Consider the following 18285-nt stretch of genomic DNA (forward strand, 5'->3'; position numbering starts at 1 on the left):
AGCACGTGACAGGCATGACACAAGTAGCCATGCCCGGTCTGGGGCTTTTATTGTAAACATCCAGCAACAATCAGTGTGATGCTTTAGGATAATGGTCAATAACTCTGTTGCTCGCACCAGGTTCAGACATATTGTGTTGGCATTGCATCATTGATTGAGCCATGCAGGAGGTAATTAGACTGGAGCCTGGTGGTGTGACAAGAGATTGTTGTGGCATGGTGTCACTATAGGGTGTTGTGCATGTTGTGACTCTGTGGAGAGTGGGTGAAAGCTGGACCAGGCGTGCTGTGGAGCCTTGGAGGAAGTGCTGGGGTTGACAGGTCAATACTGATGCTGATTTCCTGTCCTCTGAAGGTTGTCGTCCTGTTGTGGAATGTTCCATTTTCCCTCAGTCCCCCTCCTGCCTCACCACCGGCTGGCTTTGCCTCTCTTTTTCTATGAGAGAGTGAGGATTTAACTCACCATGATCAATATTTAGTATCCCATGCGTGAAACAGGCAGATGTTTGGAGTTTCCTTTTCAGAGACGGGAAGCTTCTGTTGAGTGAAGGGGATCAATGCTTCCTTCCGTCTGTGAGGCTGTAGACCCGCGGCTTCTGAAGGGTGGCTGATGCGATTCCTGCCCGCCCTTGGGCCCCTGAGATTTGCGTGCCTCCCAGGCCTCTCCTGTCCTTTTAGCCCACTGATACAGACACTCACGCAGACAAGTGTGCAGTCCAAACAGTTGTCCTGAAGTGGAAGAGGTCTGGATGTTAAACAACAGGGCTGTGATTGGGAATTGATTTGTTCATTTGCCAACTGTGTGAGTGAAAGTGAGTCTGTGGTGCCTAGCCAGCTATCTGCCATCTACAATAACTTCTTTCTCTCTCTCTTTTCCTCTCGATCTCTCTCTTTCCCTGTGTTCCTTTCCATCTCTATCTTTCCCCTCTCTCTCGCTCGTTCGCCTCCCACAGCACCTGCAGCAGCACGAAAACGCGGTGGAGGGTGATGCCTGCTACTACCATTGTGTGCTGTGCAACTACTCGACCAAGGCCAAGCTCAACCTGATCCAGCATGTGCGCTCTATGAAGCACCAACGCAGTGAGAGCCTCAGGAAGCTTCAGCGCTTGCAGAAGGGCCTGCCAGAGGAGGAGGAGGACCTCAGCTCCATCTTTACCATCCGCAAATGCCCTTCTTCAGATACAGGTCAGAACACGCCCCTGGGGCTTGCTTTTAGTGTCTCTTTATGGTACTTTTTTTTCTTACTTTCTTGATGTCTTTGCCTACACATCTGTGTCTTGCACACAATTACGCATTCACATGCTCAATTGAGAAGCTTTATTTGCCTAAGTCATTAACAATTTGCATCCACAATTGTTCAAAGGCTTCCCACTTTCACGCAAAATTCCTCATAGACTAAATGTGACCATTAATAGATATGTTTCCAAATTAAATGACTCTTTTTTTTGTTTGCCTTTTTGTTTCATTTGCTCTTAGTTTACTCTGAAATGATGAAGACGCTCAGCCATAACTTATATGCATGGGCACTACACTTGTTTGTACATTTAGACTTTTTTACGCATACAGAACTGTGTGACACAATACTCAACAATAGATGCCAGTACAACTTTAGTCTTCCGTTGTAGTTGTGATCTACTATGCTTTACGTAAAATGTTCCTACTAAGCCAACGTTGTGCAGCGAGAACAGAAGCCATTAAAGACACATTGAGGCAAAACATTAGGGCGAAGGCAGGAGGAGCTGAACAACAGGAGCAGATGCAACAAGAAGAAAAACACCCCCCCCCCAAAAAAACACAGACTCCGCCACAACAACAGTTGCATGGCTGAAACAAAGTGCCTCAATTGCCCATTTATTATGGACTGATTAGGAAGAGTGAGCTGTGGTCAATTAACACTCTTTCTTAGTAGAGATTTGGTTTTCTAATCACTTTAACTCCTGTGCCCTGACAAAGGGGCTCTATTGTGTGTCCTTCCAAGAGGGAACCATTACTTCCCTCGCACACATACTCGCTGTCTGTGTTATGTAGGAGGAAAAAAAAAAAGGCCAGCCTGTGAAGACGCTTTGTTCCAAGGAGGCAGGGATAATGAAGCCAGCAGCCGGGAAATTGCGCAAAAGGCAGTCACAGATCTGAAGCAAATCATTAGAGAACATATTTAGCCGAGCAATTAGGGACAATTAAGCTTTCTGCTCGCTGCACTCCAAATATGTTAATGACTACAGTACAGTGGACAAGCGAACATGCAATGCAAGAGGAAGGGCCATTTAGGTTAAAAGGGGTGGGGGGTTGGGATCTTTTTTCTTCTTCTTTTTTCCAGACAGGAGGAGTTGTTTTGCTCTTTGCAAATAAATGTGTTTTCTGTTTTTCAGTAGATGCAGTGTTTATGATTCGTATTTTCTTTTTCTTCGCCTCTTTTAAGCTTTCATGTTTCCGATGCCCGTGTTTGTGCCAGGATGAAGGATCTTAGGTTAGGCAAAGTGTCCCTGCAGCGGGGCTGCGTGTGCACGGTATCATTACATGTACACACACGTCAGCAGTGGTTGCTGCCTTGCAGAGCTTCATCAAATTACAGCAACTCTCACTTACTCAAAAAGACCACTGGTATTTAACAGATTCAAGAATTTAAAAACAAGAACAAGTTTTTTAAAAAGTTGTAGAGTGTGTTTTGGTGACGATGAAGCTTGATTATCGGGATGGACGTTAATGCCATTTCTTGTTATTATTTAGGCTCTAACGTTGTGTAGTATTGTTGTTTAGCTTGTGGGATGTTACTCGTTCTATTCCTTGACAGCTAACCATGTACAAACTAGATCTTTTAGGTGGAAGGCAGTGTGTAAAAACTCAGCATCTTGATCACATTACTACTTTAATGATCAGAGCTCTTTGTCTATAATCGTTAACTCTAAAATTGCTGACTCCACACCCCTCACTTCTGCCGTTTCACACCGCAAAAGCATCAGCTGTGCTGGACCGCCAGCCCCACCTCTCAGCTAGGATTGAGCCATTCCCAGTGTAATATTTAATTTCCTCTTCTTTAGCTCTTCTGTGGCACAGGGCTCTTTTTGTGGTTGAGGCATACTTGCTAAAGTGGTGGAACATTCCCTGGTTTGTTAAAACAAAGTTGCCCCTGGATTTCTGGGTCACCTAGACAGTAATTCCCTCGCCTGCTGCTGTTCTGTGATCCTGCGAGGGCTTTCTCTGCTGGGTTAGGTGCTGGGCTTGTTGCGTTTCTGGGTTTGTTGCCAGAACATATGAAATTTGTCCCACCTCCCCCCTTTCAAACAAAGCAAAAAAATCCCTCAGTTCTGTGATCAAAGACATGCCAGCGTTACACAAAGGTGGGATGCAATGGTAGTCTGGCACAACTCTTACATAATAATTTTTCTTTTGGCTAATTATGTTGAAGTTGCCTGTTAAGTTGCTATGACAGCAGTGCAGTAAATTTAGGCTGCCCTCACATGTGATCTGGAGTGTTTTACAACTTTGCATATCCATGTTCTTTATGAGGATGCAGCAAACACTGACTGCTGGGATTTATTGCCACAAATCTCCTCCGGGCTGAATGTCCAAGGAGAGCAAGGGCAGCAGAAATTAGGTTTCTTTTTAATTAGACTAACACGGGGATAAAAAGCCTGCATTGTTTTAATTCTTGCCCATACTATAAATGTGCTGCTTAGGCATTTTGCTCTGTGGCCCCACCTCCATTTGTCTTCTTTAACCCTTTATGTATGGCGAAACAAAGAAGGTCTCAGAGGGACCCCAACCCCACACAGCTGCCCTGTGTGCAGAGAACAAAGCTCAGCACTGACTTGAACCAGTGCACTACTTTCTTTTTTTAAGAATAGCAGCTGGCATATTTACATAAAGATAAAATAGAAAAGATACAGGGATGAAACTGAAAACTGAAGATGTTTAAAATTCCCATCAAGTGTTCAGTTATGAAGAGAGTCATAACAGCAAATATATCTTATGATACTACAGAGAAACAGGTGAAACCAAGAGTGGTTTGTAGGTGTTTAGAGTGATTGTTGACAGCTGTCAGTGTAAAGAATCAGGTTGTACAAGTGTCCAGGAGAAGCTAATACACAGAGGAAACTCCCAAACGGATGCAGAGGAATTTGGGGAGCTTGTGTTGGAGAGATATGATGACCCTATTTCTTATGAATGATGTTCACCGGGGCATGTAACTCAGTGACACATTTAGGTTTCTCATTTTTAACAACTAAAATTATTTTTAAGCATAGAGCAAAATGAGATCATGCCTTTTAATAGGGGCAAAATTAAATTGATCTGACGGGTAAATGTCCTTCTGTGCAAGGGGTTAGTGTTTGCTTTAGGTCTGTGCGTGGATGGAAGAGATTCAGAAGAGAGTGTTTTATAAGGGTAAAAAGTGAGTGTTTCTCACTTGTAGAGAGTTTGCAGTGAGTTTATGTATGTGCGTGGTGGAGGCAGAGATGGAAAACAAACGTAGCTGACAGTGTGGATTAGCTCCTGCTGTAAATCTGCTTCAGTCACAGATGGCGGGCCCTTGATCGCTGGGCTGTGACGGCTTGGCTCTCATCGCAGGAGGAAATCCCTGTCTGTGAGCCTAGGAGGCTGAGAAGGAGAAGGCTGGGGCTGGGGCTGGGGCTGGGGCCACCTGGGCAACCACCAGTCATTGTCTCCCGTCTGTTTGGACACAGAGACCTGGGTATTCGAGGGCGAAGACTGGTTTGGGGAGGGGTTATCTCACTTTAACTCTGCGGTTGTTTTCTCTGCCACTTCATAACTGCTTGAAAATGGTACATAAACCTCCGGTTTGGATCAGTGTTACTTTCAATGACCAGTTTGAGAAACTGGGCAGGGAGCTGTGTGCTTTAATAAATGGAAATGAGACAAGAGGATGCATACAAATTACTGCATAATAGTGGTATCCAGTATGAGATCCATTGCTTGTTTCGCTAAAAGGGGTGCACTTTCAGGGTCACACACCTAATAGCAAGGCCCATCCTGACAACAGAGGCATTTCTCTTCCCTCCCCACATGCCTCCCTTTCTACCTCATGCATAATTCTTGAGACAGTCAGAAAACGCTGGAAAATACACAATGGTGTGGAAAATGTTCTGATAGAGCAAAGGTGCTCATATTTTAGGGTTTGCCAAACACTGTGGAGCTCACCTTGAGATTTAATGATGGGAGATAGTGTGTTGACATCCTGTCTGTCAAATTACTACCATGTGTTCAGAATGCATATTACTGATCTTTATATATATATATATGTATATGTTTTTTATAGGATTTTACCATCTACTGCTATCAAACTATAACCATCTTCACATCCAGCGGCGAACTTACTGCTATTAAAGCTACGTAAAATCAGAGGTGAGCCCGGCCACGCTCTGATGGCATGCAATGGCTATGGTCAGAGCTTTTGCTCCCCACAGGCAAGAGCAAAACAGACGGTAGCCATTTCTGGAATGTCCTTCTTTATTCATGCTTGTTAAAATGCAAAGTAAACCTTTCCAGAAACAGGATATTATAGCCCCTAACCACCAGACCCTTTCTACATGCCACATTATGGCCAATCTAAAAGTAAGTTGTATAGACAGACACTGCTGCAATGCGCTTTTAATAAAGGCTGTTATTGCCTGGTGATGCAGAGTGGATATGAGGATGAGGGCTGTGCAGGCCTGGATGAGCAGGGCCCCAGAGGGCCCACAGCTCAGTCAGGCCTCTGTCAGTCGCCTGCCTTCTAATCCCTGTCCGAAGGGCATCTAGGCAGCAAAGGAAATTGTTTGCTGTCTGCAAAACGTGCCAGGAAATTCATAAATGCATTACTGTTCATTTTGAAAATATTACAAAAGACTAGACATTTATTAAAAAGCCAAAATGATGGCTTTATAGATTTTCCAGTTGTATTTTAGAATTCATGACCCTGCTGCTCAAACTAACACAAGGAAGTCCTTTCTTTCCCTGTGCCCCCTGCTTTACAGGCTTGGTATGAATTCATCTCCTGGCTCATCCTGTAATAGCAAATTGACCAGAAAGCCGCAACTCTATTCTGGGATAGGCTGTGAATAAAAATGTCTGGTGACTGAACCATCGTTCGTGTAAATACTAGTTAGCTTTCCCCTCAGGCTGGAAGTTGGGTAAAGTCTGACTCCTGGTGTGCCTCTCGGTCCAATACATCTGGCTTTGTGGCAGCATAAAGTTCAAAGATGAGAGTTTGCATAAAAATTTGATTATCAGAAAAGTGATGAATCCTATTAGGACAGACTGAGTCATGTTAAGACACCAAAAGCAAGTGGCCCTCAAAAGCGCAATACAAACCTTTTAATGAAGCTGTCGCACTGTGAGACTTTCACACATTAGTTCACTTTAGTCCACCTTGTCTGTGCTTTGTATGTTTTGCACCCTGCGTGTTAGTTATGTTACGTGAGTGTAACTATGCGCCAGATTTTATTGTGCAAACTTGCATAACCATAAACGAGCACACACATAGGTGTCCACACTGAAAGTCAGGCCGTGTGGGTGCAAGAGGCTCTCCCTGTCATCAAGCCCATTTTCAGAGCAGGCCGGCAGCACATTATAATATTGGTTTCCCTCTCTCTTGTCATTACCACACACTCTCCTTGAAAGCTGATCCAAAAGATAGACAGTCCATCAGGAGAGAGTCATCTCATTTGTACTTACTAAACGTGTTAATGAGTTCTATTTTCAGGCCTAGAGCCTTTGCTGCTGGATATTGGAGCAGAGGTGACGATCGGTGGTGTGAGGTGCTGGATTGCAGGATCAGAAGGCACTCAAAGGCAGGGGAAGGAGGTAATGCAGTAGCCTCGCTGCCCCTCGTGTCAGTCACACGGAGTGACCACAGCCTCCACAGGGTCTGTCAATCAGAGCTGAGGGCGAGAAGTCTGTGGTTACAGACAGACACACACGAAGGAGGAGGGAATAGATTAGGTGCCAAAGACATAATGGTTGTGATGGGTTTAATTATAGCACCAGTCATGTCGCTGCCATAGGTACATGAGATGAAGGAAAAACAGGTTTACACCCTTTAATGACCAAATTATATGAAGTCTATTTGATCTCTATCTGGCTTTTATAGAGAAATTATTTTTAGTTCTGCCAGAGGTAAATGTGAGATAGCGTAGGTGGATGACTTTTCTAATTAGACCATTTACAAGAAACCCATACGGATAAATAGCATGATTTAACTATTTTAAATGTGATCACAAGCTTTCTTTCATTGTCAAATCTTTTGATGGTAAAGAGCATTTCTCAAGAGATGCATACATAGTTAGTAAAATAACTTTTTGAAATTATTGGGCAATGTTAATACACTGAAAGCAATACAATACAAGCAGGTGTGAAATTAAAGGGGAAAAAACAAATAAAATGAGTGGAGAAACGCAACAAATGCAGACGCTTCCATGCAGCTGCAGAACATAGAACAATTAAGCAATTAGCATCCAATTATGCTTTGTGGTGTATATAACAAAAATAACAAAAATGCAAAACAAACCCCACTGATTCAGGTTTTGTATCGAGATACCAACACAAAAAGATTAAAATGACTTTGTTCATTGATCATTGCTCTGGCAGAAATGGCTGGAGCTTCAGGAGCTTCAGGAGTTTCAGTCACACAGACTGCTCACTGTAGGGACAGCGCATAAATTGACATCTGCATTTAAATCTATGTGAAAGGGATAAGTTAAAAGAATTGTGCACATTCAAAGGCCAAGATGCTTTTGCTTTAGTTAAAAAGAAACACAAAAGCAACTCTCATGAGCAGCTCTTTCTTAGGGGATTGAGTATGTCGATGCAGAACGTTATCAGAGTGTTTGAGCAAGAACAGTCCTTCGACAATAACAGAGAGAGGAATATTAGAATAGGACTGCAGTGTATAAGCCTGTCATTATTAAGATGAATACACATTTGAGTGTTTAGTGGTGCAAACCATTCTCTCTAGAGATCTGGGAACAAAAAGTGATAAGATGAGTCATCCCTTAGCATGTTCTCAATAAGTCTGTAAGTGCATATGTGGAGAGAATGGTATAGGCCTGAATGCTTGACCCATTCAGGGAGGTGATCTGATAGCTCTGCTCTGCTGTAGGTGGCATTTTGCTGCCATGGTTTGGGTCCAGTTATCCCCTTGCAGGAAAGGGTCACTGCAAATCAATAGAAAGTTGTTCTGAGTGATCACACCTTTATCCTGTGATAAAACATTTCTATCCTAATGGGAGTGGTCTCTTCCAGGATGATTCAAAAGTAGTGGTTTTATGAGGATAGAAAAATGGTGCCAGGGCCTTTACGGTGACCAGACGTAGCTGAACACATGTTGGAGGTTTTGGATTGATGTGTTGCGCTCCATCCTTCCAGTAATGAATAAACTTGTAGAATCAATACAGGTGGCCCAATAATTTACTACATCTACTACTACTCCTATAATTTTTTTTTACCTCTTTGTATATAATAGTTCTAATATTTAAGCTTCTTCCTAAGTTTCCGTTCACACTCCTCACTTAAACTTTCCCCTAAGGCTCGCATTATCGTCTTATACCCAACATTCTTTTGTCTGTGGTATTGATTGCAGTGCTAGTGTAATGCCAGGTAGTTTAGCAACTAGAAGCAATAAATTGTTAAAAAAATATATGGCTTCATTTGTTTCTGTGTTTTGGTATCGGGTGAACAGTGCGGCTTGCTGTCAGAATTAGGCTGCTCAATTTGACCATAGGCAGCATCAGAGAGGAAGCTGGGGTAAAGTTTGGGAACTATCGAGTTGAGGCTAGGAAAGTTTTATTTAGCCATTTTTAATAAGGCTGTTTGTGCCCCCCAGAGGGAGCTGGTGGATCAAAGGGCATGATCTGTGCTATGGATGAGCTCACCCTGGGTCCAGCAGAGACGATCAGCCTCGCTGACAGCAAAACAAAACCAGAGAGTGAAGGATGCCCTATCCAACAGCATGTTGCCCTCACACTCTGAAGGCTCCATTAGAATAAAGGCACATGAAACAAAGACTAGCTGAAAGCACAGATGTTGTGATTCATTATCTACTGTCTGATAGATAGGCATGAGTGGCGAACAGAGTGTGCATAATTGTGTGTGTGTGTGTGCACGTTCATGTGTGCAAAACTCATGTTATGTTAGTTACATATGAAGAAAACATCCTTACAAATAAACCAACATGCAGACTCATACGGGATACACACAAACGCACACATGCATTCATGTTTTGAGTGCATTAGTAAAAAGGGTCCCCTCCAGTGCCTTAACCGCATCAACTAAAAGCAGCCAGGCAGATGGCAGCAATGAGAGAAGTGCAGAAATAATTCAATAGTGAACCTTTCTAACCTTTACCTGTGGGCGTGAGCATCAGTCATTGATTCACACTGTGCTTGACAGTACACTACACACCACCTGAGGAGGGGGGGGGAGAAGGGAGGGAGGGTGGATGAAGAGAAATGGATGAGTTTGATGAAAAAAACAAAAGGATATTATGTGTGGGAGGGAGGCTCTACTGTGTGTGTGTGTGTGTGTGTGTGTGTGTGTGTGTGTGTGTGTGTGTGTGTGTGTGTGTGTGTGTGTGTGTGTGTGTGTGTGTGTGTGTGACATTAGAGGGAACCTTCTACATACGGATATTGGGAATTGTGCTGGATTTGTCTAGTGTGCACAAATATCCCCCTCACCCCTTCCCCTCTGTAGCTGGCTATCGGCAGCAAACAGAAATTCTCACACCACTTTGAGTGTGATACCACCAGTGATGCTGTGGTAAGTTCCCATTGATTACAAAGCACGTTTAGGTCTAGAGCCTCTGGCTGCGTACTTTCAGGTATTTTTCCCAACAGGCCCCAATGCATGAAATAAGATCATGTTTTGAAGAACAATGCGATTGATTAGCAGAACACATACAGAAGAGTGTATGTTAGTGGGTGGTGTCTACTAGCTAAACAATAATTATTCTGTGAGGGCAACATTTGTTAAAGAAAGCTTCTATAGATTTCTCACATCCCAACTCTGCTTAACTAGATGTGAACACCTGCCGAGTACCAATCTGGAACAGAATGCTTTTTGTTTGCCTCAGTCATATTTATGGTGTTCCTCTTCCTCCAATAGATAGCCAGTCCCTCTCAGTTTCTCTTTATCTGCCTGGATATGCTGCTCTGCCACTGTTGTTTTGTGAGTTGGCTGTAGATTTTCTTCCCACTGTCTGGAGCAAAGGATGGAAGAGCAGAGTAATGGATGATAAGAAAGAGATTGTAAATGAAAATCCTGACATATACACAAATAAATACAAACTGGTGAGAAAAGGTTCCACCATGACCCTCGAGATGGAGAAGGAGTTACTGCAACAACAAGATTTCCACTAATGACCAGTTAATCAATGCCTAACAACAACAAATTTCTATATACTGTAATTTGTGCTTAATTACTTACTTCTGGTGGAACTGTCAGTGTTCACCCTGTGACACAGACATGAATAATAAACAAGTTTGCACACTTGTGTCTATTGCTGTCATATTTCACACTTTTTATTTTACCAACTGTAAAAATGGCACAGTGGTAGGAAAAAGTCCGGCACGCTTTTTCTAAGCAAATTATTGGCCTAGTTTTCTCATTTCGTTTACACATAGCCTTCATTTACACGTCGTTTTACGCAGTACTGTTGATAATCTGTACTTTAAAAACTTTGAGACTATGATTTTGGATTAATCTTTTATGTTAAACCAAGTTCTGCTATAGAGAGAGGCAGCTTTTTTCCCTAATATTATATGTGTTCTAGCTTGCAGTAGCACTTTAATACACACGCGTATTAGTCGGTTTGTGCAATGTGTTGCAATTTCTCCACAAATACAAACTGTGTATATTCTAAAATTATTAAGTATATCACCATCGATTTCAAGTGAACATAGCATTCTCTGATGGTGATGTTTCTCCCCCTTATGAAAATACATTGTTCATAAATCCCTGAAGTTATCATTAGTGATCTCAAATCATTATACATATATAGGTGTGTTTTTACAGGACCAATCGATTAATTTTATATGTAAAATAAATGTGTTTGCTAATTACATTTGGCTGAACCTTGACAATTTCAGGACATCTGTGAGTTTTAAGCAATGGTGGTGGGATACTTTATGGATTTACCAACAGAAAGATCAATAGCGGTGTGGTGTCTGTTGTTTCTTGTAATTAGAAATGACCTCATCTATTAGGTTTAGCCTTGTGTGGTTTAACACTTGTCAGAAATGATAATTAAGTATGCTGTTCTATATGTTTAGCCTCTAACGGTGCCTGTAAAGAATAAAACAAAAAACCCATAGTTGATGGATCTGTTCAGTGATACAGATGTTTGTATGGAATAGAATTATAGTACTATTTGCAGCACAATATTGTACTGTTTTTAGATGAATTTCAGGGCTACGCTTCATCAGTTCATTTGTGTTTTTTACCCCAGTTTGTCATCTTTTTAGCAGAAATGCTGAGCAGCAACTATCTCAAGAGTACCTTTATATTCCAATCTGTGGAGAATGGAGGAAACACATCAATCTTTAGTTGCATCTAATCTAAGATCTAGAGAAGAAAGAAATACTTTTATTTTTCAGTGAAAAAATTAAAATGTATAAGCTTGGCAGTGCTTGGTGAGTGAGGTTTTCTGGAAATCGGTCCCTCTCATGTATATGTTGAATATTTCACCTACCTGGGAAACCCGAGATGGGGCGCGTATTTGTGTGTGAGATGTAGAACGGAGAACACAGTGGATGTGTTTGAATCCATGTCACAAGTTGCTGTCAGTCTAACAGATGGGGCCACATTCTGAGGTAGAACGAAGTTAAGGTAGGACAGGGGCCGGTGTAGCAACAGGAATTAGGAAAAATTGACTGCTTTTTGTCATGTTAAACTGGGCAAAAGAATCTAATTGGGTGGGGGAGAGTGAATGGCAATGCCTTTTTTGTTTAAGGGCCCTCTGCGGTCACTTTTCAAGACCATTGTGACTTGCCCACAATAGCATTAGTTTGTGCTCTTGTTCTGAGCTCTTCTTTTCTCTGACTCTTTGCCCTGAGCGCCTGTCCGTTCCACTATGTCTCCATGTTCACTTCTGTGCTCCAGCAATACTCAGGAAGGGGCCCAAAAAGCCATGCCCCCTATCAACACTCTTCACAATCCCCCTACCATCATCTACCATCAACTTCCTCAGCTCTTCTCATCTATCTTCTCTATCCAGACATTTAAAAAGAAAAAGTAGACAAGTGTGCACTGCCCAGAATTTCAGTTTGAGAATGATCAAAATCCATAGCTAAACCAGTTAACAGTCCTGCCGCAAGGTCATTGCAACATCTAAGGAATGATTTGTAGTCATGAAAATACATTTCTTTTCTGACATCATCAGATATTAAGAGACGGTTAGTATTTAAGTTGTTTTTCTTATTCGGCTGCAAATTTGTCTGACTGATTAATCTGTAAATCTTAAAAGTAGTGTAGTTTTGAAAATTCCATTCGGCAGCCAATCAGTGGAGTATACCCGACTACTTATAACGTTTCCTCTCAACCCAGAGTGCTTTTTTCATATTAATATTCCTAAAGATGGGGACCATCTTTAAATTAGTGTTTGAGCCACATTACGACAAAGTGCACTTACCTTTCATGATGCCTAAGAGCAAGCCAGAGCAGTTCTCATGTTGCTTGGTGACCAAACCTGCTACTTATAGCGGATTATAATGTGATAGGTATAAGCGTGCGTGGCCTTGGTGTAATGCAGAAAGTGGATGCAGCTCTATGTGAAGTATTTCTTATGTCATACATCCTGAAGGATATCCAGGTAGGAGATTGAATTAATAAGGCAAGAACTTTGGCTTATAGTATTTTACTAACTCCAGCAAATTCATGTGTAAATTGTATAACAACCAGCCTCAGTATATTTAGTGCACTGTTAATGGCCCTGTGCCTTGCAAAGGTGTAATCATGGTGGTAAAAACCTGGGCCAAGTTACTAACCTAGGAGCAATCTTGTGTGCATTTAAGTGTCCTTTTTTGTTGCAGAGGTCATTCATAACTTGGTCGCACTGTTGATGTACAGTGAGAGATATTGATTGATTAATGCATTAAGTGCTCACAATCCATTAGGTTCTGTGAAAGGGACTGCAGAAAAGACTTCTCTCACTATGTATTTTCACCTCTCCCTGTTGTTCAAAGGGCTCGATTTTTTGCTGGCAAAGTTTAAGGGACAAAAGCCTGAATATCTGCCAAGTAATGCATTTAAAAGAACATTGGTTCTCATAAGTGTCAGTTCAATTACTCTGAAAAGCTTGACAAGGAATTGCTCTTACATTAGCCTTCTGCTCATCCTGACCCAAAAGGAATATGTTGCTTCTCTTCTTCACCTATCGTAAAACAGCATACTACAACATTTAAAAGAAAAAAGATTCACTGTCTTCTGTGTAATTCAAAGAAAGCGAAATGTTTATTTTCAACATCCATTCGCTTCTCCGAAATTATGCTATCTGCCACTTCTCGTTGTTATCACAGTGATTACCATTTAGTTGCGGAGCAGCAACAGACCACAAGTCACATTCAGATGATGAGTAAGACTATTTTCAACCTTGCCACTAGTTTGTACTGATTATGTCAATCTGTTCACTGAATCAGAGTTGATGCAGATCTGCTTTTCCCCCCTCACTAAAACCCTGTACCTTCTTAGGATAGAGTATAAATGAGAGCAAGGGCCGTGCCTGGGGTTTCTTCCTTACTGCTTAGTGACAAGGAATAAGAGACCTTTATCACCCAGGCCTTAAGCAAGTAAGCCTATGAAAGGGGCCTGAGAGTCAGTCATTACCTTAGAAACATGGGCTGCATTAGAGATTCATAACAGTGTGCCATCTCTGCACCTTTCATCTCCACTAGGGCCAGCTCCATTAGGATCTTTTATCTTTGTGCTGATGGCTGCTCTTGATAATGGGGCTGCCGAGAAATCCCAAAAAGTAAAGACTCAACTCTGACACTATCGGCCCTCCTTTTCTTCAAGCAGAGTACATCAGCTTACAGTAGTAGATATATGTGCTCTCATTTGCAGTCACATAACCTGATTTGCTAGATTTCTTTCTTTCTTTCTTCCTTTTTTACACTGTTTTCCTTTGAAAGCTGATATCCCACACTAAAGTTTATTAAATGCTCTGAAACTTCAGCATGCATAGAACTTGCTTTCTCTCTCACGTCCCACCGCCTTTGAAACTACAACATAATGACGGTTACGATGATGCGTGCCTCTGCCACCCATTCAACTGGTAAAACCTTGTAAGGTTAGAATTTAATAAAATAACCAGCATTGTTCCCGCTGATGCCCCCATGGAAGTGCATTAATGATATCCCATACAAGCTTCAATGAAAACTTTGCTTTTGGGCAGACAAACACAACTTCATAATGTTATAGTAATTCATGCAAGCCAATGTTTTTCAAATGTTACAGTAATTATGAAAAATATTCATACTTTCCTCTACATAGCCGCAGCATTGCAAATCTCATTTCCAAGGCAGAGCGGAGAAGGAATACACTGAATAATCATTGTGTTTAATGCTCTGGTCATAATCCCAGGTTTTATGATGGTTTTCTAATGATTTTCTAATGATGTTAAATATTAGTAGAGAGTACAGCCATAATTTGAACACAGCAGTCCCCCCCCCCATCCTTTTTTTTCAGTGCTCCATCAGCAGACCCAATTGCAACTACAATGAATATTGCACTGGGAATGAGATTTAAGAGCCATCCCTTTTGGTGTTTTATTTTGCCGTCTTCCCATCTGCCATAAATCCTCATTGCTGTGCTCTTGAAGCCTCCGCCCTTGCCTGCCTTCCCCAGGTGGGAATACAATTAGGTGCAGGGGCCATTTCATTCACTGCCACTGTCCGTCCACCGCAGTCATTCGTAAAAAAAAATGCTCTATCTGTCCCAGAGGAGAAAACAGCGGACTCTTGGGAAATTTAAAAAAATGAGGAGAGAAGGGAAAAAACGGAGAAGAGAACGGCGGAGAGACGAGCAAAATTACTGTGGGAAAAATCTTCAGAGTTGTTGTCAGAGGAGATACAAAGTTAGCCTCTGATGAGTGACAATGTTGTGGAAAATATGTATTGGAGACAAAGGCTTTGTCTCCTTCCTGTGCCTTTTCAATGAATTACACCTCTCCACCCCCTACCCCCAGCTTTTTAATTAAATGGCTGCAGCTCCATCTCTCTATCCGTAGCTCCCCATTACAGAGGCTAGATAAGGGATTGCTATCTGTAGCATGTTAAGAAAGGCTGCTGGGCAGCCAAGCCTCATGAAATTTGTCACAAGATCTCATTTTCCTCATTGCCAGACGTGATGCTTATAATTGATGTGGAGGCAGCAGTAATTTATTGGCCGTCCGCAATTATCATCCCCTTCTAGCAGGGGGATGTGACTGCAATTTATAAGTGTATGTGTGTGTTGTTGTGTGTCTGGGGTGGGGGTGGGAGGGTGTCATTGTATCGTATAAATTAACACAAAAACATGTTTCTCCTTATCGAATGGTAAGTGTGTATGTGCGCTTTGGCTCCTTCAGAATGCAAATTAATGACAGACTCCATGACATAAACAATATGGGGCCTGTAATGCAGCTATCTTCAGCTGAGGTGTCGAGGCTGTCAGTCCACCAGCTGGACTTTCACACTCAGCTGGAGGAGGGGAGTGGGGGGGGCAGCCAAAACCCAGTGAGGTGTGTGGTGCTTTGGGGGTGTCACATACAGCGGGCTAACGGGGCAGAGTGCTGGTGCCACAACCCTTTGTCCACTGCCTCTCCTTATGTCTGCGTGGCTTCTTTTCACATAGAAAAAACAGAACGCCTTGAGCTACACTGTTAATAATGTGGCCTTCTGAATACTGAGAGCACCAGACTTAATTCAGTTAATCATTTAGTTGTGGATTTTAATCAGAAATATTTCTTTTTTAACGTCTCACCTACATATTCAGAAAAGGAAAGGCACACATTGGGAACTGAAGTAATGGTGCACAAAAGAAAGCTTCTACATGTCTGTGAACCATCCAAATGTTAAGTGTATAGTTCAAGGGCATGTGAATTTTTCTGTGCTGTTCATACGGTTAGTCTGAAATTATCAGAAAAAGAAAAAAGAGGTTAGCCATGCTAATGCTTCTTTGTCCTATGCAGTTAATAATGTGAATTCACCAGGCTGTGTACTATAACCACTGTTGTCCACCTGCGGTAATGGTGGCTGGCATTCTTGTTTTGTGTGGGTCAGCCTGTTTCCCTTCGTGCACGGTGAACTCTTTTACAGGATAAATATAAAACCCTTTACTTATACCCAAATAGATATTACAGTTCATATCATTTTATTACAGTTCATATCATTTTCATCTTTACGTTCCCTGAGATCACCAGCATTTTAGCTTTACACAACTACTGTCTCATGCTTTGCACTCTTTACATGTTATATATTTTATCTGCACAAATAGGAGGCTTAATGGTACACAGATTTTCCTGTTGCACAGCGGTGAGCTCCATGGTCAGAGTGGATTGCTGTCATGCTGTGGCAGGGAAGAGAATGAAGGAGATGAGGGCTGTCACCAGTAGCCGCTCTGAGCATGCTCCGTCTGTCTAGGGGAATGGAATCTGTTTGTTTTGTCTACCTGCACGCCTGTTGTGTGCAGTTGCCAAATTAGACTTTCAAATCAAGAAGCCAGTGGGAGACCAAGACTGTAGTTTTCTCCTTCCCTTTAATAATCATCCCTGTTTACTCTTCAGGGAGTCATCTTTATATATTTTTTTCTTAAACGCGCCCTCTAAGCACGGAGAGTGCCTTTAATAAAGCAAGACGGCAGAGCGCCATTCCAACATGTGAATTGCACAGGAGAGAATTGAGAGATGGAAGCAATAGAGGAACACCGGAGGAGGCGGGGTGGGGGGGCTGCTGCCGCTGCACCCTTCATGCTATTATCTTTATGGCATAGCAAAACATGCTTCAGGCAATCAGCATGAAATTGTTAATTGCTCAGCCCACTTGTGTGCCGCTCAGGGGACAGGGGCCTTCAGGAGGTTCGCATCGAGCGAGCAGGGGCTGTCCGACCAACTGCCTGCGCATGTGGTCTCCCTCTTGACGCAAAACACTGTCCAACAAGCGTGTTGTCTTTTTTTAGTCACTGCATGGTTCACAGAGGTGCAGTGGCAATCATCAGAGGCCCAGTCTGCATAGTGTATTTAAAAAATGATTATAGCTAGAATAGAATTCGTGCTTGTTGCAGTAGACCAGGACATATTCAGCCTCTAATGTGTGAACCGATGATTCTGTGTCATCATCCTGCCCGTGTCTATATTCTTACATAAAGAGTTTGAGAATCTGTGGATCCTTTTAGAACCCAGCTAAAGGTTTATCTGTTTGGATAATAAAGTCTGTTTTTGTGTATTTATTGCACAAGCTTAATTTTTCTATTGCCTTTTCTCCTGCTTTGCTCTCTTTTAAACACTATGTTGCATTTACTCCTAAGTATTGTATGGTGTTTAATAGCTTTTGTAAAACACTTAAAACACACACAAAATAGAGAAATTGTGTGCTTTGTATTTAGATACATGTGTATATATTTAAAAAAGAATCTTTTTTTCGGTCTGTTATCATTTTACCAGTGGCTCCAGGTCACTAGTGTCTTTGTGTGTCAACCGATATGTGGTTGTTATTGTCCATGTAATATGTGATTCAGGCTGGTAACACAGCTGTACATGGTAGTGTGAGTTACAGTTCAGAAATGAGGAAACCCTGGAGGAACAAAAAAAAAAGAAAAACAGGCATTTTATTTGATTAGAAACAAAACCAAAAGCGCTTTGCTCTTGTTTCCTGTTCGCTAAATTTCTCCCACCTTTAAAAAGGTGGCTCCACTTAGCTCAGAAAGAGGATATGCAAGATATCTTCTCAAACTGAACACCACCCCTCCTGTTACATGCTCAGTTGGTACATAATGCCCCTCCTCCTTGGCTATCAGTTTTGTTCCTGTTGGAAGAGAGGGAGAAAGAGCAAGGTTACACAGGGCGTCATATTAATGGGGCCTGTCATGCGCGTTGATCGTCTTAGGCGTGGAGGAGGATGAGCGCTCAAAAGGTGTTGTCTTCAAATAGGATTTCTGCAAGTGAGACATCCTCGTTGGGTGATATCCCCCTCCGAGCGCCACTTTCTTATAGAATGATCTGTTATTAAGCAAATGAAGTGCTGTGGGCCCAACGGTAAATCCCTCCACTTTGTCATGGTGTGCTCTCAGTTATCACACCCTACTCTCTCATTCATTCCTTATG

At 42.2% G+C, this 18285-nt stretch overlaps 1 protein-coding gene across 6 annotated transcripts in view; it reads left to right on the forward strand.

Annotated features, from left to right (window-relative positions):
- zfhx3b (zinc finger homeobox 3b) overlaps positions 1-18285 on the forward strand; it is a 287455-nt gene that overhangs the window by 226773 nt on the left and 42397 nt on the right. For all 6 annotated transcript variants that reach the window (XM_076882856.1, XM_004543115.3, XM_076882862.1 and 3 more), the window contains one exon: positions 953-1184. In XM_076882856.1, coding sequence (XP_076738971.1) covers positions 953-1184 — 232 coding nt within the window. The remainder of the gene's footprint in view (positions 1-952; positions 1185-18285) is intronic.

This window comes from Maylandia zebra, linkage group LG1 (assembly GCF_041146795.1).
Source record: "Maylandia zebra isolate NMK-2024a linkage group LG1, Mzebra_GT3a, whole genome shotgun sequence".
Taxonomy (NCBI): domain Eukaryota; kingdom Metazoa; phylum Chordata; class Actinopteri; order Cichliformes; family Cichlidae; genus Maylandia; species Maylandia zebra.